This window comes from Dama dama, chromosome 23, assembly GCF_033118175.1.
Source record: "Dama dama isolate Ldn47 chromosome 23, ASM3311817v1, whole genome shotgun sequence".
Classification (NCBI taxonomy): Eukaryota; Metazoa; Chordata; class Mammalia; order Artiodactyla; family Cervidae; genus Dama; species Dama dama.
This window is the reverse complement of record NC_083703.1, coordinates 33,152,982-33,174,768: the sequence shown is the minus strand read 5'-3', so window position 1 is coordinate 33,174,768 and position 21,787 is coordinate 33,152,982. Positions and strand designations below refer to the sequence as shown.

General features: G+C 37.4%; 1 protein-coding gene across 3 annotated transcripts in view; it reads right to left on the bottom strand.

The window, feature by feature from the left end:
• Window positions 1-1,363: 1,363 nt before the first annotated feature.
• Window positions 1,364-21,787, bottom strand: part of SLC39A12 (solute carrier family 39 member 12) — a 79,802-nt gene continuing 59,378 nt past the window's right edge. For all 3 annotated transcript variants that reach the window (XM_061125737.1, XM_061125738.1, XM_061125739.1), the window contains one exon: window positions 1,364-1,492. In XM_061125737.1, the coding sequence (XP_060981720.1) occupies window positions 1,364-1,492 (129 nt within the window). The remainder of the gene's footprint in view (window positions 1,493-21,787) is intronic.

Sequence of the window (21,787 nt, the reverse complement as noted above, 5' to 3'; positions counted from 1 at the left end):
ACTTACAGCAGCAGAAATTCTAGGGATGAAGTTCAGCTCTCTACATTGTCATAAATCCTCCATTGGTCCTGACGTCTGCCGAAGTCCAAGAATTACTGCACTATATCATGATGCCTTAATTGAAGCTCTAAAGACAACTGAAGGAGAACCGCCTGCCCCGCCCCCCTCCATTCTGAAATCAAAGAAAGGTGGCTGAAGAAGATTGTGTGTACGCAGGAGAGGTGTATGTGACTGAGTGACACATTTCATTTTGGCAGTAAAATGGGCTTTTCCCCCTTTGTCAAGATATCTCATTAAAAAAAAGTGAAGCATCTATTTATGACTAAAACCAGAGTTATTTTCTAGTTTAATGATTTTGCTAGAGGGCGTCCCCGGTGGCTCAGTTTGCTAGGCTATCAGTAATGCTGCTTGTATATTTCAGTACTATTATTCTCATAAATATACTCTGTTAAATCCATGAGAGTTTACACAGTAATCTCCAACCTTACTCAAGTTTTGTTCTGTTAAGAATTTTTGAACTTCATCTGTTTTTTCCAGTTTTCTTTACCTGGACCAGATTTCCTTTGGTGATTATAGAGAAGAGTGTTGACACAATAGCCTTTAAACTTCCCAGGCTTTGGTGGTCCAGTAGCTAATACACTGTACTCCTAATGCAGGGGGCCTGGGTTCAATCCCTGGTCAGGCTAGATCCCACATATTGCAACTGACGCACCCAAATAAATAAATGAATAAAAAATAAACTTCCCAAGTTTGCTTATTTATGAGCATTTGAGTCAGTGGGTCATGCTCTTAAGTGTATATATATATATATATATATACATATATACACACACACACACACACACACACACACACATACATATATGTATATATATTTAGTGTTGATATAGAATCTGACATCCAGTAACAAAAGGTAATACAAACCATCACATTAAAACTGGACTTTATTACATTTGTTTGGAATTTAGTTTGCTTATGGTTTGTAATCTCACATACACACAAACATATATTATTGACATCAAAGAAGTTGAAACAGATTGTATCCCAACAGACATCTGTCCATTTCAAATACTACAAACAAACATCTTTTACTAGGGAAACAATTCTTTTTGAAAGTTTACTAGAATTAATTTACAGCTTACCAATTACTAAAAAGGTGTGAGTTCCTGCATGGTGTTGGAAACTTAAAAATTCAATTTATACACTACAGAAACAAAATTGCATTATTAAATTAATAAGTTATTAAAGACACACATTTCACCTAAGATAAAAATATTTAATTTATAAATCATTATAGGATATAATAAAAGAAATGAAGTGAGGCCAGAGAAATTGATTTTTGAAGGATTTTGAGACTATAAACTTATATTTTAATATTTTGCTCATATATAGCCAAGAGGAAGAGAGAGAGCCAACCTAGGGTCAGTCCAAAGTTTTGCAGGAGAAGCATCAACCAGGGTCGCTGTGTTTGAACATGAGTCATTTCAGGAAGCTAAAAAAAGAATAAAAAACCAGAATAAGATCCAGATATATTCACTGCTGGGAAAAGTTTGGTGGGAAAACATGAGAGACTCTGTTATTCAGAACTTAATAACCTTTCCAATTCCCCAAACGGTTACAAAATGTTTAATACCCGCTCTCACCAAAATTCTAAAACATCAGATAAATTGAGCCATTTGAATGTAGTGACAAGGATCCTAGCAATGCCAGAAATCTTAAAATGACAGTTATCAACTGAAGCAAATCTAATCCCTGTTTTTATTTTTGGAAAATCCTTAAATGTGAAATAGATAATAGATGAAAGGAATTCTTTTTGATGGTCCTGTTGGGTTTATGAAATTGCTAAATGCACTGGCTATTATAAAGCATATATTTGTTTCTTTTCAAAATGATGACTGAGATCTTCCTGACCTTTGGAACAATAAAGGCATCATCTCCTAAGGCTAGGTTTTATTCTCAGAGAGAGAAAGGCAGCAGTTTTATGTTTGTGAAATGCTGTAATGCCATTTCAAGGGAAACATTCGCTCAACATCTGTGAGTTGTTCCTCAATCTGTTCATCTCAGTTCTTTTGATTCCTCACCCCGAGAGGGTCAGAGTCACTGTATCTCTTTCATGACAATCATTTCCATTGGCGCATAGCCTCAGGTCAACAGAGATCGGACACTGAACTCAACCCTGGCACCACTGACATTTGACACTGGATAATTCTCTGATGTGGGGGTTCTCCTGTGTGTTGTGGGATGTTTAGCAGTGTCCCTGGTTTCTATCCACTAGATGTCAGTTGTCCCTCTGCCCCTAGTCATGACAACCAAGAATGTCTTCAGACCTTGTCAAACGTCCCCTTGGGGGTTCTCTCCTCTGGTTGAGAACTACTGAATTCAAACCTAGCAAAAGAAAGGTCAAACATATAAAATATGCAAGGGCTTTAAATTTATTGTAATGGAAAACAGATTGATGTCTTTCTTCATGCCTGCATGGGAGCATCCTGGATGTTCTGTTTCAGTGTGTTTGAGATGGATATTTCTTTGTTTTAATTGGCAAAATAGATGGAAGGAGGATTAAAATTATTGCAACCTGCTGTCTCACACCCCAGCACAGAGCAGTGGAATAAAAGACAAAGTAGGATCCAAACTGCTATCCTGAATGGATGGATGGATGAATAGACAGATGGATGGATGGATAGCCTTAAATTTGTAATATACATATGTGTCATATTCCTTTTCAGGTTCTTTTCCCTTAAAGTTTACTACAAAATATTAAGTAGGGTCCCATGTACTCTAGGAGAAGGCAATGGCACCCCACTCCAGTACTCTTGCCTGGAAAATCCCGTGGATGGAGGAGCCTGGTGGGCTGCAGTCCATGGGGTCACACAGAGTCAGACACGACTGAAGTGACTTAGCAGCAGCAGTAGCATGTGCTCTAGAGTAGGTCCTGTGTGTATATCTTAATCCCAACCTCCTAATTCATCCTTCGCCCACACCCTCCCCCTTTGGTAACTGTTTGTTTTCTATGTCTGTGAGACTAGTCTCTTTCTGTTTTGTAAATAAATTCATTTGTATCATTTTCTCTAGATTTCACATATAAGCAACATAGGCTTATACATATAGCAACACAGGCTATTTGTCTTTCTCTGTCTGACTTATTTCACTTATTATGATAGTCTCTAGGTCCATTCGTGTTGCTGCAATGGCACTCCTTGCTTTTTTAAATTAAAACAATTTGCTCTGTGATAACTTGCCATCCATTCAGGGGTATGTACATTTATAAACCATACTGAAGGCAAATGTTGAAATATCCAGTAACAGATCTTTAATGACACCAATAAGAAGCCATTTTTCAAATAAAGATGGAAATAGACAAAGAAGTGTGAACTTAGGATGGCCCAGGAGTGTGAACCTTAGGTGTACAAGAAGGAAAGACACCATCTTAGTTTCAGAGGGTGTTTCATAAACCATCCTTTGTGTCAAGTCCTCCCTCATATAAAATTACTACATGGCACATGATATTAGTATTTATCCACTTGCCTTCCTGGTGTGCATTACCATTCTCCATGAGCATTCATTTTAAAGCTTCAACTTGAGTAGGGATACAATTATGCAGATGGAATCAAGTTTAAAACATGTATTTACTATCACTTGCTAAAATGTTCAGAAATCCTAATTAGCAGTTGACCATCATAACTACATCTCAGTTAGTTAATAGAATTTGTAGGGGCCATTACCTGTAGACCAGTTACAGTCAATATGTGGGCTTCATGCATATCAGGGGTTTTTTTCCTATGCCTGATTGAAATTTTTAAAAAGAACTTCACAATGGTATGTTAAAGAGTTGCATCTTAAAGATTATTTTCCAGAAAATTACAACTACTTGACTGTCATGTCTTGACATTCACTGATCAGACTCGGGAAACTTGCCAAGCATGGAGGTTAGAAAGGAAGTTACTTTCTGCTTCAGGATTTCCAAACATCTGGCAAAAATCTGAAGAACATTTCTCCTAGAACTATCTCTAGAAGGCAAGGCTGTTTTGCCATCATTTCTCTTTTTTTCTACTTTCTACTTCAATGTTAACACATTCTATCCATCATTTCACCCCTCTAGTCTTAGAGTATAAATCAAGATCTGTAAAATTGTTCAATAACAGTTTAACTGCCCCAGAGGAAAAGGGGACTTTTCTCTTTTGAAAGCTAGTGGAAAATGGTAACATTTAAACTCTTTTTGGGTGTTTTTTAAAAAGAAAAAGCACAGTATGTACTCTCAAAAATGAATTCCTATGGACCTTTATTTTCCTTCAACTTTGCTGACTGAAATGATTTAAAATATGGCTAGATTCAGAGCAAGTGAAATGCTGTAATCAGATGAGGTTTGAGCTTCAGCATTTTATGTTTGTATCTTTCAGAAAGACTTTCTGCAGAACTTGCTGGTGTTTTGGTACGTACCCAAGAGATATTATGGTTCTTATGTCATCCATAATCACCCAAAAGAGTGCCAAGTACTGTCTCAAAAGCAAGCTTAGCTAGGTTTTCTTACCAAACCATGTGGACATGGGAAGTGCAGACAGGCCACTCAAATTATGATCAAAGCTTCCATGTCAGGGTAAGCCTCTCTTGAAAGTTTTAAAATTTGAAATTTTCATTGTTTGTCTGTTTCTATAGGCTTACAAAGTTAGTCTGTTACAGCTTTGTTCCAGTGCATACTGTCTGCCTTATAAATAGAATCAGTAACAGGCTATCTTTTATGACAAAGGCAGTGTGCTATCTATGTATTCTACTACATATTTTTTATCACATGCAGTGACTAATTGGACATTTTAGTGTTGGCATTTTTTATTTTTTTCTAGCTAATTAGAAATGTATTGGGCCAGAACAGAGGTGAATTTCAGCTAGAAAGCTGGGCTTTGCAGGTGTTTGCATATCTTCTGCAATAATGAGATGACTTGGCTTCTTCTCCTGGTTCCGACGTCACGTCTGTGTGCCTTTCTCTGGACAAGTCATCATCCTTCCTGAGCTAGTGTTTCCTCATAACTGAAAGGCGTTCATCATTTCACCTCTTGCAGGATTTTGAGGAGTAAATAGAGAAGGAAAGATATAAGTAAATGTGTGATTTTTCAAAGGATGTAAATCAAAGTAGATGTTATATAAGACCTTCCTCCAGAGCATCCTGAAAGACCTTGAGGAAAAACAAGCTTCGAGAAGGTACCGCTGAATGGATGGCAAGTTATCACAGAGCCAATTATTTTAATTTTTTAAAAGAAAGGAATGCCATTTGCAGCAACATGGATGGACTTAGAAATTATCACATGAAGTGAAGTAATCCAGAGAAACAATCTAAAATAAATGGTGTAAATGAACTTATTTACAAAACAGAAATAGACTCAGACACAGAAAACAAATGTATGGTTACTAAAGGGGAAAGGAAGCAGGAGGATAAATGAGGAGTTGGGATCAACATATACATACTACACATATAAAATATATAATCAACAAGGACCTACTGAATAGTACATGGAACTCTACTTAATATTTTGTAATAACCCATAAGGGAAAAGATTCTGAAAAAATAAATATATGTAACATAATTTAAGGCTATCCATCCATCCAGAATAACAGTTTTGGATCCAGCTTTGACTTCTATTTCGCTGCTCTGTGCTGGGGTGTGAGATAGCAGGTTGCAATAATCTTAATCCTCCTTCTATCCAGTTTGCTACTTTAAACAAAGAAATATCATTTCAAGCACATCCAAACAGAACATCCAGGATGCTCCCACACAGGCATGAGAAAATACATCAGCCTGTTTTCCACTGCCGTAAATCTAAAGCCCTTGCATGTGTTGTATGTTTGACCTTTCTCTTGCTAGGTACAAGAATCCAGTAGTTCTCAACCAGAGGAGAGAACTCCCAAGGGGACATTTGACAAGGTCTGAAGACATTCTTGGTTGTCATGACTAGGGGCAAAGGGACAACTGACATCTAGTGGATAGAAACCAGGGACACTGCTAAACATCCTACAGTACACAGAAGAAGCCCCACAACAGAGAATTATCCAGCCCCAAATGTCAGTGGTGCCAGGGTTGAGTTGGATGTCCCATTCATGTCGACTTGAGCCTGTGCTTCAATAAAAATGCCTGTCGTGAAAGAGATATAGTGACTCCGACCTTCTCAAGGTGAGGGATTTGAAACAATGTGAGACAACTTATGAAGATGAAAATACAACTTATCAAAACTAGTGGTATTCAGTGAACACAGTAAATAGAGGGTAATTGACAGGATTGAATGCATATATTGGGGGGAAATATCTAAAGGCAATAATCTAAGCCCCCAATTTAGGAAACTAGAAGAAAACTAGCAAATTAAATCCCAAATAAGGAAAAGAAAATAAATAATAAAAACTAGAGCAGAAATCAGTGAAATTGAAAATAGGAAATCAATAGAGAAAAATCAACAAAACCAAAAGTTGATTTTATGAAAAGAACAATAAACTAGACAAATCTCTTCCAGGCTAACTAAGAAATAAAGACAGAAGACACAAATTACTAATATCAGAATTGAAAGCGGGGACATAACTAAAAAAATCCATGGATAATAAAGGAACATTATGAATAACTTTATGCCCACAAATTTGATAACCTAGATGAAATGTACAAATTCCTTGAAAGACACAATCTGCCAAAACTAACACAAAAACAGACCACCTGAATAGGTCTATTTCTTTTATTAAAGAAATGGAATCAATAATTAATAATTTTCCAGAGCACCAGACCCAGATGTGTTCACTGGTGAATTCTATCAAACTGTTAATGAAGAAATAATGTCAGTTATCTATAGTCTCTTTCCAAAGAAAGAAGCTGAGTAAATAATTTCTAATTCATTCTAAGAGATCAGCATTGTCTTAATACCAAAAACCAGACATATATGACAAGAAAACTATAGGTCGATATTTCTCATGAACAGAGATATAAAGATCCTCAAGAAAATATTAACAAATCAAATCTAACAATGTATAACAAAAATTATATGCCACAAAAAAGTGGGATTTATCCTAGGCAACCAAGGCTGGTTTAACATTCAAAAAAATCAATCAATATAATCTACATTCCAATATCTGTTTAGTTAAAGCTATGGTTTTTCCAGTAGTCATGTATGGATGGGAGAGTTGGACCATAAAGAAAGCTGAGCACCGAAGAGTTGATGCTTTTGAACTGTGGTATTGGAGAAGACTCTTGAGAGTCCCTTGGCCTGCAGGGAGATCCAACCAGTCTATCCTAAAGGAAATCAGTCCTGAATATTCATTGGAAGAACTGATGCTGAAGCTGAAACTCCAATTGTTCAGCCTCTTGATGCGAAGAACTGCCTCATTTGAAAAGACCCTGAAGCTGGGAAAGATTGAAGGTGGGAGGAGAAGGGGACAACAGAGGATGAGATGGTTGGATGGCATCACTGACTCGCTGGACATGAGTTTGAGTAAGCACTAGGAGTTGGTGATAGACAGGGACGCCTGTCATGCTGCAGTCCATGGGATCGCAAAGAGTCAGACACAACTGAGCAACTGAACTGACATTCCAATATCAACAGGCTAAAGAAAAATCACATGATCATATCTATAGATGCATAAAAAGCATTGACAAAATCCAACACCTATTCATGATAAAATAAAAACTCCCAGCAAATTAGGAATAGAGAGGAGCTTCCTCAAATTCATAATTAGCATCTTAAAAAGCCTGCAGCTAACATCATACTCAGTGGTGAGAAACTGAAAGTTTTCTGCTAAGATCATACACAAAACAAGGATATGCCCTTCCACCTCTGTTTTTCAACATCATATTGGAAGTCCTAGCAAATGCAGTAAGAGAAGAAAAGGAGATAAAAGTTACACAGATTGGGGAAAAAAAGAGATAAAACTCTGTTTATTTGTACTTGACACAATTGTCTATGTAGTAAAGCCAAAACAATAAAGCTCCCAGAACTAATAAATACTTATATCAAGGCTCCGGAATACAAGTTTAATATACAAAAGTCAATTGCTTTTCTATTTACTAGGAATGAACAGGTGAATTTTGAATTAAAAACACCATTTATATTAGAACCCCAAAATGAAATACTTAGATATAACTCTAACACAATATATAAAACATCTATTTGAGGAAAACTATAAAACTCAAAGACGTCAAGGAAAAAGAGTAAATGGAAAGATATTCCATGTTTATGGGTAGGAAAATTCAATATTGTCAAGATGTCAGTTCTCCACCACTTGATCTATAGATTGAATGCAATCCCTATCAAAATAAAAACTCTAGCAACTTATTTTGTGGATACTGACAATCTGATTCTAAAGCTTATATGGAGAGGCAGACAACACAGAATGTCCAACACAACACTGAAGGGGAAGAATAGAGCTGGAGAATTTGATACTACCCAGCTTCAAGACTTACAATAAAGCTATAGTAATTAAGACAGTGTGGTACTGGCAAAAGAAAAGATAAACAGATCAGTGGAACAGAGTAGAGCGCCCAGAAAAAGACCCACATAAATACAGTCAACTGATCTTTGACAGATGAACAAAAGTAATAAAACAAAGATAGTCTTCCCAATAAATGGTGTTGGAACTATTGGACATGCAGAAGCAAAAAAAAAAAAAAAAGAAAAGAAAGAATCTATACACAAAATTTTCATAAAAATTAAGATGAATCACAGATTTCAATGAAAAACATGAAATTATAAAACTATACAGGTAAAATCCAGAGGATCTTGGATATGGTGATGCCTTTTTAGATCCACATCAAAGATTGAAAGAACTGATTGACAAGCTGAACGTCATTAAAATTAAAAACTTCTGAGTTCCCTGGTGCTCAAATGGTTAGGATTGCAGGCTTTCACTGCCTTGGCCCAGGTTCAGTCGCTGGGTGGGAACTGATATCCTGCAAGCCACAGAGTGTGGCCAAAAAGAAAAAATTAAAACTTCTGGTCTGCAAAAGATAACATCAAAAGAATGAAAAGATAAGCCAGAGACTGGGAGAAAATATTTGCAAAAGACTCACCTAATAAAAGACTGTTTAAAATATACAAAGAACTCTTAGAACTTAATTCAATGAAAAGAAAACAAACAACCCAATATTTTAAATGAGTAAAAGAACTGAAAAGACACCTCCCCAAAGAAGGTAGAAGGTTTGTGGATGGCAAATAAGCATGATGTAAAGATGTTCAACATCATATGACTTTAGGGAATCTCAGATTATACTGGCAGTGAGATACATGATACCACCACATACCTATTAGAATGGCCAAAATCCAAAACACTGACAACAGCAAATACTGGCAAGGATCTGGAGCAACAGGAACTCTCATTCATTGCTGGTGGGAATGCAAAATGATCCCACCACTTTGGAAAACATTTGGCAGATGTTTTGCAAAACTAAACATACTCTAGAAATTGCACTCCTTGGTATTCACCCCCAAAACACTGTTAACAGAAAAACTTGCACATGGAAGTTTATAGCAGCTTTACTCATAATTTCCAAAACTTGGAAGTAACCAAGGTGTCCTTTACTAGGTAAATGGATAGGTAAACTGTGGTACATCCAGACAAGTGAATATTATTTAATGCTAAAAATCTGGGCTATCAAGACGTGGGGGAAATGCAAATGCCTATTACTAAGTGAAAGAAGCTAGTCTGAAAAGGCACCATAGTATAATAATTTCAACTATATGACAGTCTGGAAAAGTTAAAACTATGAAAACAATAAAAAGATTAGTGGTTGTCAGGAATCTCTAAGGATGCACACCAAGGATTTTTAGTGCATTAAAACTATTCTGTATGATACTACAGTGAAGGAATATATGTCATTTGTCAGAATCCATAGAAAGTACAACAGCAGCATGAACCCTCATGTAAATATGGACTTGGGGTGATAATGATTTATCAGTGTAGTTTCATCAGTTGTCACAAACATAACTGTGGTGTGTGATGTTCATAGTAGGGGAAGGTATGTATGTGTCTGGGTCAGATGTCATGTGGGAATTTTCTTTATTTTCTACTCAACTTTGCTAAGAATTTGAAACTGCTCTAAAATAAAGTTTTTTAATTAAAAAAATGCATTTCCTAGGATTTCTAAAAATCTAAATCCAACATCCATTTTAATTAAAAACACTATATTTCAAGCACTCCATATGGATATATATGTGACATATGGATTTAGCCATATATAGTGACATATGGATAGAGCCACCATTGTAGAAAATGCAGACAAAAAAATTTTTTTATTATCTATGCCTGGTGTAAATGAAACACTCATACCTTGGCCTATAGGCTTATTGGGAGAAAAATCATAATGATTATGGATCTTTTGGTATTGATTATGAATCTAATGATATTTCTTCTGTTCTACCTAAACATTCCTGTTTTCTACAAGTGGAAAGAGAAAAAAAAGGGGGGATAAGGAAAAAATGAAGCATATTTTGAGGTGCTGGAAAAGCCTTTGACTGTGTGGACCACAACAAACTCTGGAAAATTCTTAAAGAGATGGGAATACCAGACCACCTGACCTGCCTCTTGAGAAATCTGTATGCAGGTCAGGAAGCAATGGTTAGAACTGGACATGGAACAACAGACTGGTTCCAAATCGGGAAAGGAGTACGTCAAGGCTGTATATTGTCACCCTGCTTATTTAACTTATATGCAGAGTACATCATGAGAAATGCTGGGCTATGAAGCACAAGCTGGAATCAAGATTGCTGGGAGAAATGTCAATAATCTCAGATAAGCAGATGACAGCACCCTTATAGCAGAAAGCAAAGAAGAACTAAAAAGCCTCCTGATGAAAGTGAAAGAAGAGTGAAAAAGTTGGCTTAAAACTCAACATTCAGAAAACGAAGATCATGGCATCTGGTTCCATCACTTCACGGCAAATAGATGCAAACAGTGGAAACAGTGAGAGACTTCATTTTGGGGGGCTCCAAAATCACCGCAGATGGTGACTGCAGCCAGGAAATTAAAAGACGCTTGCTCCTTGGAAGAAAAGTTATGACCAACCTAGAAAGTATATTAAAAAGCAGAGACATTACTCTGCCAACAAAGGTCCATCTAGTCAAAGCTATGGTTTTTCCAGTAGTCATGTATGGATGTGAGAGTTGGACTATAAAGAAAGCTGAGCACTGAAGAATTGATGCTTTTGAACTGTTGGTGTTGGAGACTCTTGAGAGTCCTTGGACTTCAAGGAGACCCAACCAGTCCATTCTAAAGGAAATCAGTCTTGAATATTCATTGGAAGGACTGATGTTGAAGCTGAAACTCCAATACTTTGGCCACTTGATGTGAAGAGCTGACACATTTGAAAAGACCCTGATGCAGGAAAGATTGAAGGCAGGAGGAGAAGGGGATGACAGAGGATGAGATGGCTAGATGGCATCACTGACTCAATGGACATGAGCTTGAGTAAACTCTGGGAGTTGGCGATGGACAGGGAGGCCTGGCATGCTGCATGGGGTCGCAAAGAGTCAGACACGACTGAGTGAATGAACTGAACTGATTTTGAGTTACTGAATTGTTCGGTGGCTAAGGACAAAGTAGATAGTGCCATATCAAATTGTTTCATTTATATTCAGGACAGGAAGATTTTTTTCCAAGTATTTTCTATATTCTTATAACACTGAAACACCTAGATTTTCTTTTTCTTTTTCCAAATGATCATCACTGCTATGAAGAGCCACTGGAGTATAGAAATGTTTCTACGTTCTATGTCATATGCTGTCAAACACATGAGAAAAAAATTAACTTTAGAATATTCACTCATCCACATATTTACAACAATGTTAATTTTTCAGTTAGTTTTTCTCTTGACTTTTAAAGGGTCAGTTGATGATTATTCATCAATAACCTGTTGTCTAAGAAATAATTAACAAAGAGACATGTAGGAGTCCTGTTAAATAGGTAGATAGATTTATTACAGTTAAAGACACTCAAAAGTTCATCCAGTGTTTGTAAAACCTAACCACTTAGTCTGTATAATTTTTTATGTCTCCAAGAAAATTTTCTGAATCTGTCATCCATGAGATCACAGTTTGCTGAAAATCTGGTAAAGCAGAGACTAGCTTTCGCAACCCCAAGAAAGAGGCACTGAATTTTGTCTTTCTTCTCCCACGTGTTGGCTGGCCAACTTGTGTTAATAAGTGTTCTACCACAGACACAATCCCATAAACTTTTTGCTTTTCTTCCAGACTGTTGACAACATACATAGGCTGACTCTTTGTAACTGTGATCATCTCACGCATTCAGTAAAATTAGATGAACTGTAAACAACCTATGTTATTCTTGATGTAAGCAAGATTGCATTGGACATTCACTGTCACAAACTTTACAAAAACACCAGGGAAAATGCTATAGTGAATGAAAAGAATCACCTGGAGATCAAATATGTTATTCAGTCCTCAATAAGAATTTAGGAAAGCAAGCCAAGTATCCACCGATAGATAAATGGATAAACAAAATCTGATATACATAGAATATTATTCAGCCTTAAAAAGGAAGGAAGCTCTGACATACCCTATAACATGAATGAGGCTTCAAGTTATTATGTGAAGTGAAACAAGCCAGTCACAAAAGGACAAATACGGCATGATTGGACAAGTGTGAGGTGCCTGTAATAGTTAAATTCATAGAGAATAAAGTAGAATGATGGTTACCAGGAGCTGGGGGTAGGTATATTATCATTTAATGAATATGGAGTTTCAGTTTGAAAAGATAAAAAATGTTCTGGAGATGGATGGTAGTTGTTGCACAACAATGAGTGTACTTACTGCTACTGAATTGTACACCTAAAAATGGTAAATTTTTTGTTATTAATATTTTACCACAATAAACACACATGCACTCACTCACTCCAAGGTTTCAAAAGCTTTGCTTTAATTCTTTAGCTCTTTGTTACTCAGTCATTAAGTCATGTCTGATTCTATGTGACTCCATGAACTGCAGCACACCAGGCTTCCCTGTCCTTCACTGTCTCCTTGATTCATTATAATATTATCACAAGTAAGAAAACATACAATAGGAATAATTATCATTTACTAAAGATTCATTGCATTCACTTTGTATTGAGAAACATTGAATTGTTGGTTATGTTTAGATCTCAACATCCTAGAGCATAAATATTATATTATAAATGTTTTTGTTTCCTCAAAATTCATATGTTGAAACCATACCCCTGAATGTGATGATATAAGGAGGTGGGGCCTTTAGGAGGTGATTAGGATTCGATGAGGCCATGAGGACAGAGCCCACGGGAATAGAATTAGTACCTTTAACACAAATTACTATATTGGCCCAACAATATCCTGAAATTGGGAGATGTGTTCCCACTGACACAAGTCCTATTTTGAATTTTTGTTGCTGTTGTTCAGCTGCCAACTCATGTCCAATTCTTTGCAACCCCATGGACTATAGTACATCAGGCTCTTCTGTCCTCCACTAGCTCCCAGAGTTTGCTCAAATTCATGTCCATTGAATTGGTGATACTAACTAATCATCTCCTCTGCCACTACCTTCTCCTTTTACCTTCAATCTTTCCCAGCATCAGGGTCTTTTCCAACGAGCTGGGGCTTCACATAAGGTGGCCAAAGTACTGGATTTTTCAGCTTCAGCAGCAGTTCTTTCAATGAATATTCAGGGTTGATTTCCTTTAAGATTGACTGATTTGATCCCCTTGAAGTCTAAGGGACTCTCAAGATTCTTAGCCATCACCACAATTTGAAAGCATCGATTCTTTGGTGCTCTTCTTTATGGTCTAACTCTCATATCCACACATGACTACTGGAAAAATGATAGCTTTGACCATATGGACCTTTGTTGGCAAAATGATGTCTCTGCTTTTTAATACTGTCTAGGTTTGCCATAGATTTTCTTTCAGTTCAGTTGCTCAGTCATGTCCGACTCTTTGCGACCCCATGGACTGCAGCACAGCAGGCCTCCCTGTCCATTGCCAACTCCCAGAGCTTACTCAAACTCATGTCCATTGCGTCGGTGATGCCATCCAACCATCTCATCCTCTGTCATCCCCTTCTCCTCCTGCATTTAATCATTCCCAGCATCAGGGTCTTTTCCAATGAGTCAGTTCTTTGCATCAGGTGGCCAAAGTATTGGAGTTTCAGCTTCAACATCAGTCCTTCAAATGAATATTCAGGACTGATTTCCTTTAGAATGGACTGGTTGGACCTCCTTGCAGTCCAAGGGACTCCTAAGAATCTTCTCCACCACCACAGTTCAAAAGCATCAAGCTTCGGCACTCAGCTTTCTTTATAGTCCAACTCTCACATCCATACATGACTACTGGAAAAACCATAGCTTTGACTAGATGGACCTTTATTGACAAAGTAATGTCTCTGCTTTTTAATATGCTGTCTAGGCTGGTCATAACTTTTCTTCCATGGAGGAAGCATCTTTTAATTTCATGGCTGCAGTCACCATCTGGAGCCATCAGCTTTCAGCTTTCCTTTAGATTTTTTTAAATTAGTAGCCATGTTTGTAAAACAACTGAATAAGCAGTTTTAATTTTCTTTATCAAGCAAGAAAGCAAGAGCCACAGCTCTCGGTGTGTCTGAGATCACCAAACTGGAAGCTTATAAGGTTATTTTGAAAAATTTGGCATTAGATATTCTATTTGTTAAATATTCAAATACACTCCAACTAATAAAAATAAATGGAAAAAAATTCAAATACAATATTATAGGTTTCTACTGTCTCAATGGCATCCCAAGGGAATTCAAGAAGCCATTTGCAACAGAAGATAAGTGAGAATTTCTGTTTTGAAAACTGAGTTATAAGACAAATATCCTATCACTGTCAGACATAATTCAGAGACACAAATATGTTACCTGCATTTAACTTGCATTTAAAAATTCACCTGTCCATTTTTTTCATTAGGAAAAGTGGTTGAGTTAGACAAACTCTAAATTATATAGCTCAGTAAAGACAGTCATCAGCTAGCTGTAGCATTTTCTTAAGAAATGGATTTCTTTGGAAGATATGTATGTGTGTGGGCATGTACACACTTGGTTTGAGAAACTAGCAAGAAGAAAAGAAACATGCAGAGCAAAAAACATAAACATTTCTGGTGATCACTTTTTTAAAATTATAAAGCTCAGCATTCATCAAATTTTAGTCTATTAGTAATTTCCTCAGTAAAAAATATCTAAGTGTAGAGTTTGACTGATTTTTACAGAAAGAGAATGAAAGTCTTTCAAAACTGTTGGTAAGAATGATTCATACTTCTTGCTTTTGTGAAGAAATCATTGTGAATGTTAAATTATATTCATTGTGTTGCTTAAAAAGGTTTTTCAATGCTTGTCATTTTTTTTCACAGCAGAAAAGGATTTAAAGGATGTCAGTTAACACTCACTGATTTCAAGTACAGTATTTGTTGAAAGCAAATGTGCATATCAAGTTTATTCTATGTCTTTTCAAATAAAATATCTGTTTTTTATGGATGGATATTATTTAAAGGGCATTACACCTAGCTATTGCCAAACTTCAAAGCGAGAATAACTTACTAGTTTTCTGGATAAAGGACTCATTTACCAGTGCCAACTTGGTGGAGATGGATTACTGATTGAATTGCACTGGATTTATTTAAATTACCCTGACAAAGAAAGACTCAATTAAATGCAATAAATTGGAAGATAAAGAAAGAATGGGGAGCAGGGAATAGGATCAACAACCCCAAAGTGTAGAAGGAGCTTAATATGATAGTTGTTTTTCAGTCTCTAAGTCATGTCCTACTCTTCTTAGACACCACGGACTGTAGCCCACCAGGCTGCTCTATCCATGGCATTTCCTAGGCAAGAATACTGGAGTGGGTTGCCATATCCTTCTCCAGGGGATCTTCATGACTCAGGGATCAATGCAGATCAATGCAATGCAGATAGCTTCTTTACCGATGAGCCACAGGTCACCTGATTTTTAAAAAGATGCAAAACCTAGGTAGGATGGTAGCTGTTTTGTCAGCCAATTTATGTTCTTTTTATTTAATTCACTCTCTCGTAGCTGTTATATTTACTGAACTAAAATAACTGTAGAGAAGCCAATGAATGTTCTTCTTCTGGACTACTAATAATCCTATTTATTGAGTAGGTGTCATAGGTAGAGCTTATTTTTCTGTGTTTGGGTACATTTTCAAAATAGAGGCTCTTAAGTTCAAATTCAAAATAGTCTTTACCATGCTTTGCAAACAAAGAAAATTATTTGGTAACTGGAAAATGCTCCAGGCAAAAGGATGGCTGGGATATTACTTGGAGGATGTTAATTCCCAGAAGAGGATAGATAAGCCAATTGCTCTAAAGTGATTCCTCTACAATCTTGCTGTTTCCTCTCCCATTATTATGTAAGTGAAAAAGAAGTTTAAAAAAAAAAAAACAAGAAAAAAAACCTGAAAAACAAAAAACCCAGCTGTGGAGTGGAAAAGGAAGCAACTCAGAGATACATGTAATAAGAAAGACTGGTAGAGGGAGAGGGCTGGAAATAAGGTTTATTCTCAATTAACTCAACATGATGGGGACCTGTCTGGTGGTCCAGTGGTTAAAAATCCACTTTGCAATGCAGGGGATGTGGGTTTGATCCTTGGTTGAGGAACTAAGCTCCCACAAGCCTTGGAGCAACTAAGCCCAAACACCACAACTAGACAATCTGTATGCCACAACTAGAGCACACACATGACTCAGTGAAGATCCCAGGTATTGCGACTAAGATCCATCACAGCTAAATAAAATAAATAAAAATTCACCTTGATATACAGGGAGAGGGCACAGGAGTTTTGTTTTCTTTCATTTTAGCATGAATTTGTTAGGCACATCTTTCTCCTGAACCTCCTTCTCTGAGTTACATCTCCTCCACTATCAGCTTGGATGCTATCAACATATTGGATCCCGGGCAGCTGTCCAGTTATCTCCATTCTAGGGACATCTCCATCGTGATAGACCCTTGAGATTTCTATGAGCTTATTGCTATGGAAACAGTTTTACAGGATTTAAAACCTTAGGAAATGCCTAAAGGTCTGCAACTTGTTTCAGATCCAAAATAAATTTCTCCCTGGCATAACCTACTTAATGCTTTTCAAAATGAATTAACTCATTCTTTAAATAAAAATCATATTGTTGAAAAATAAATCCTCTCTTATTTAAACTTCTGAAAAAAAAATAACTTTGGGGGCTTGTCTTATCCTTCTGTTTGAGAGATTTTTTGAATTTTAGAGAGGGTGGCTATGAGAAGTTTTCCTGAATTTTTAGTTCTGGGAATTTTCATAGAAGGAATTTTCAGTTCTCATACAGAATGAGAAGCTCCTACACAGCTGCCTCTTGTTCCCAAGAGCGTCTAAACCAAGGTTAGCAGCACAGGGATATATTTTTTTTAATTTTATTTTCCTTTGTTAAGCCACTTTTTTCTTATCTCTCTCTCTTTTTTTAAAAGTTAGTTGGAGGCTAATCACTTTACAATATTGTAGTGGTTTTTGCCATACATTGACATGAATCAGCCATGGATTTACATGTGTTCCCCATCCTGATCCCCCCTCCCACCTCCCTCCCCATCCCATCCCTCTGGGTCTTCCCAGTGCACCAGCCCTGAGCACTTGTCTCATGCATCCAACCTGGGCTGGTGATCTGTTTCACCTTGCTGTTCTCTCAGAACATCCCACCCTTGCCTTCTCCCACAGAGTCTAAAAGTCTGTTCTGTACATCTGTGTCTCTTTTTCTGTTTTGCATATAGGGTTATTGTTACCATTTTTTCAAATTCCATATATATGCGTTAGTATACTGTATTGGTGTTTATCTTTCTGGCTTACTTCAGTCTGTATAATGGGCTCCAGTTTCATCCATCTCATTAGAACTGATTCAAATGAATTCTTTTTAATGGCTGAGTAATATTCCATGGTGTGTATGTACCACAGCTTCCTTATCCATTCGTCTGCTGATGGGCATCTAGGTTGCTTCCATGTCCTGGCTATTATAAACAGTGCTGCGATGAACATTGGGGTACATGTGTCTCTTTCAGCTCTGGTTTCCTCAGTGTGTATGCCCAGGAGTGGTATTGCTGGGTCATATGGCAGTTCTATTTCCAGTTTTTGAAGGAATCTCCACACTGTTCTCCATAGTGGCTGTACTAGTTTGCATTCCCACCAACAGTGTAAGAGGGTTCCCTTTTCTCCACACCCTCTCCAGCATTTATTGCTTGTAGACTTCTGGATAGCAGCCATACTGACTGTTGTGTAATGGTACCTCATTGAGGTTTTGATTTGCATTTCTCTGATAATGAGTGATGTTGAGCATCTTTTCATGTGTTTGTTAGCCATCTGTATGTCTTCTTTGGAGAAATGCCTGTTTAGATCTTTGGCCCATTTTTTGATTGGGTCATTTATTTTTCTGGAATTGAGCTGCAGGAGTTGCTTGTATATTTTTGAGATTAATCCTTTGTCTGTTTCTTCATTTGCTATTATTTTCTAGCACAGGGATATATTAGCTTCCTACTGCTACTGTCAAGAAATTACCACTAACCTGTTGGTTTAAAACAACAAATTTATTTTTTTTATTTTTATTTTTTTTTACAGTGGTATACCTAATATGTTTATTTTTTTTTATTTTTTTTATTATTACTTTTTATTTTTATTATTATTATTTTTTTTTCCAGTGGGTTTTGTCATACATTGATATGAATCAGCCATGGATTTACATGTATTCCCAATCCCGATCCCCCCTCCCACCTCCCTCTCCACCCGATTCCTCTGGGTCTTCCCAGTGCACCAGGCCGGAGCACTTGTCTCGTGCATCCCACCTGGGCTGGTGATCTGTTTCACCATAGATAGTATACATGCTGTTCTTTTGAAATATCCCACCCTCACATTCTCCCACAAAGTTCAAAAGTCTGTTCTGTATTTCTGTGTCTCTTTTTCTGTTCTGCATATAGGTTATCGTTATCACCTTTCTAAATTCCATATACATGTGTCAGTATGCTGTAATGTTCTTTATCTTTCTGGCTTACTTCACTCTGTATAATGGGCTCCAGCTTCATCCATCTCATTAGGACTGGTTCAAATGAATTCTTTTTAATGGCTGAGTAATATTCCATGGTGTATATGTACCACAGCTTCCTTATCCATTCATCTGCTGATGGGCATCTAGGTTGCTTCCATGTCCTGGCTATTATAAACAGTGCTGCGATGAACATTGGGGTGCACGTGTCTCTTTCAGATCTGGTTTCCTCAGTGTGTATGCCCAGGAGTGGGATTGCTGGGTCATATGGCAGTTCTATTTCCAGTTTTTTAAGAAATCTCCACACTGTTTTCCATAGCGGCTGTACTAGTTTGCATTCCCACCAACAGTGTAAGAGGGTTCCCTTTTCTCCACACCCTCTCCAGCATTTATTGCTTTCAGACTTTTGGATAGCAGCCATCCTGACTGGCGTGTAATGGTACCTCATTGTGGTTTTGATTTGCATTTCTCTGATAATGAGTGATGTTGAGCATCTTTTCATGTGTTTGTTAGCCATCTGTATGTCTTCTTTGGAGAAATGCCTGTTTAGATCTTTGGCCCATTTTTTGATTGGGTCATTTATTTTTCTGGAATTGAGCTGCAGGAGTTGCTTGTATATTTTTGAGATTAATCCTTTGTCTGTTTCTTCATTTGCTATTATTTTCTCCCAATCTGAGGGCTGTCTTTTCACCTTACTTATAGTTTCCTTTGTAGTGCAAAAGCTTTTAAGTTTCATTAGGTCCCATTTGTTTAGTTTTGCTTTTATTTCCAATATTCTGGGAGGTGGGTCATAGAGGATCTTGCTTTGATTTATGTCGGAGAGTGTTTTGCCTATGTTCTCCTCTAGGAGTTTTATAGTTTCTGGTCTTACATTTAGATCTTTAATCCATTTTGAGTTTATTTTTGTGTATGGTGTTAGAAAGTGTTCTAGTTTCATTCTTTTACAAGTGGTTGACTATAAAACAACAAATTTAAAACACAAATTTATCTTATAGTTCTATAACAGCAGAAATAGAGACACAGATACAGAGAACAAATTTATGGATACCAAGGGGGAAAGGGGGGTCAAGATGAATTCAGAGATTGGGATTGACAATTATACACTATTGATATTATGTATAAAACAGGGCTTCCCAGGTGGCTCAATGGTAAAGAATCTGCCTGCGAATGCAGAAGACATAGGAGACTCGGGTTCAATCTTGGTCAGACACAACAGAGCACATAAAATAGATAATATATAAGAACCTACTATATAGCTCAGGGAACTCTACTCAGTGCTCTCTGGTGACCTAAGTGGGAAGCAAATCCAAGAAAGAGGGGATATATGTATATGTCTAGCTGATTCACTTCGCTGTACACAGAAACTAACATGACATTGTAAAGCAACTGTACTCCAGTCAAATCAATGCGTTTGGAACCAAGCAGAATACTGTGGGCTCCGCTCCCTCCTCCCCCAAGTAAAAAGCCTCCTCCGTGTTTCTTGTCTCTTGTTTGTAGAAAAGCTGATGTCTCCCAGCCCTTCCTGGGTCCCAAAAGAGCAGGTGCAAGCAATTAAAGATTAGGACAACGGGGTCACAGATTCAGTGTCTAATATACATGTCTGAGTTGTTTGACAGGTATTATAACTGCCCCCAGAGGGGAAACGCCAACTGCGTGATGAGCAGACTGCAGCCGTGATATAAGCTGCTCCCTCTTGAGCACAAAGGAGTCTCTGGTTAGCAGCATTCCAAGAACTGGCCTTAAGAAAATTGCATTAACAATACTGCTCCTAACAATCTGTATTTTTGTGGGCATCAAAATAATTGTAGCTTGTTCTGCTCATATATGCAAATAGGCAACTAAAACTGTCAGCAAAGAGGTGCTTCAAACCCATGCCAATATCTTTCACATTAAGTCCTTGATGCCCTTTCTTAGCATAAGGCAGTTATAGAAGATGGCCCTTCATCCCTAATCCCATCGAAATGGAATGATATCTGACAGGAGAGACTTGTAAGCAGTTCTTCGTGGAAATCGCTCATAGCAGGAAACCTTCTTTCCCCATCAATTTAGCAAAACTACATTGTAACTAACTTTTAAATCATGCGCCCCCATATTCTACTCATTTCCAGCCCAAGCACCCCATCAGATGCTATGATCACACAATACCTTGCCTACCTTGTTGGTGCTTTCTGTAGATGAAAGAAATAGAAAAGAAGAATAAGTAATTAACGGATGACCAGATCTCTTCCCTTGTTCCCTCTTCAGTAATCTCATGAACAAACTGTGTGAACACGATAGCATCTAAAGAAAGATCACAAGAAGTTGACAAGCCTATATGCAGTGAGGGATGGTGATGACTCTGACCCCCTCAACTCAGTGATTAACTGTGATGACTTCCCTTTTCCCTTTAAAAACTTTCATGACTGAGTAGAATCTTTGCAGATGGTTTTGGGGGGGTACTGAGTCCACTATCTCCATAGATTACCAGCATTCTGATTAAAAGCAATTTTCCTTTCTACCAACAACTATCTCTCAGGTATTGATTTTTGAGCAGCCAGACCTGAGGTTCAGTAACTTGTCACTTAACTATTTTGGATTCTTTAGAGGAGAATCTGTCTCCTTACCTTTTCCAGTTTCTAGAGGCTGCCTGCATTCCTTGGCTCCTGGTCCACTTCCTCCAACCTCGAATTCAGCAACCTCAAATCTCTCTGAATCCTCTTTTATGATACCTCTTTGACCACAGCTGGGGAAGGCTTTCCACCTTTAAGAACTGGTGGTTAAATTTGGACCATCCAGATAATCCAGGGTAA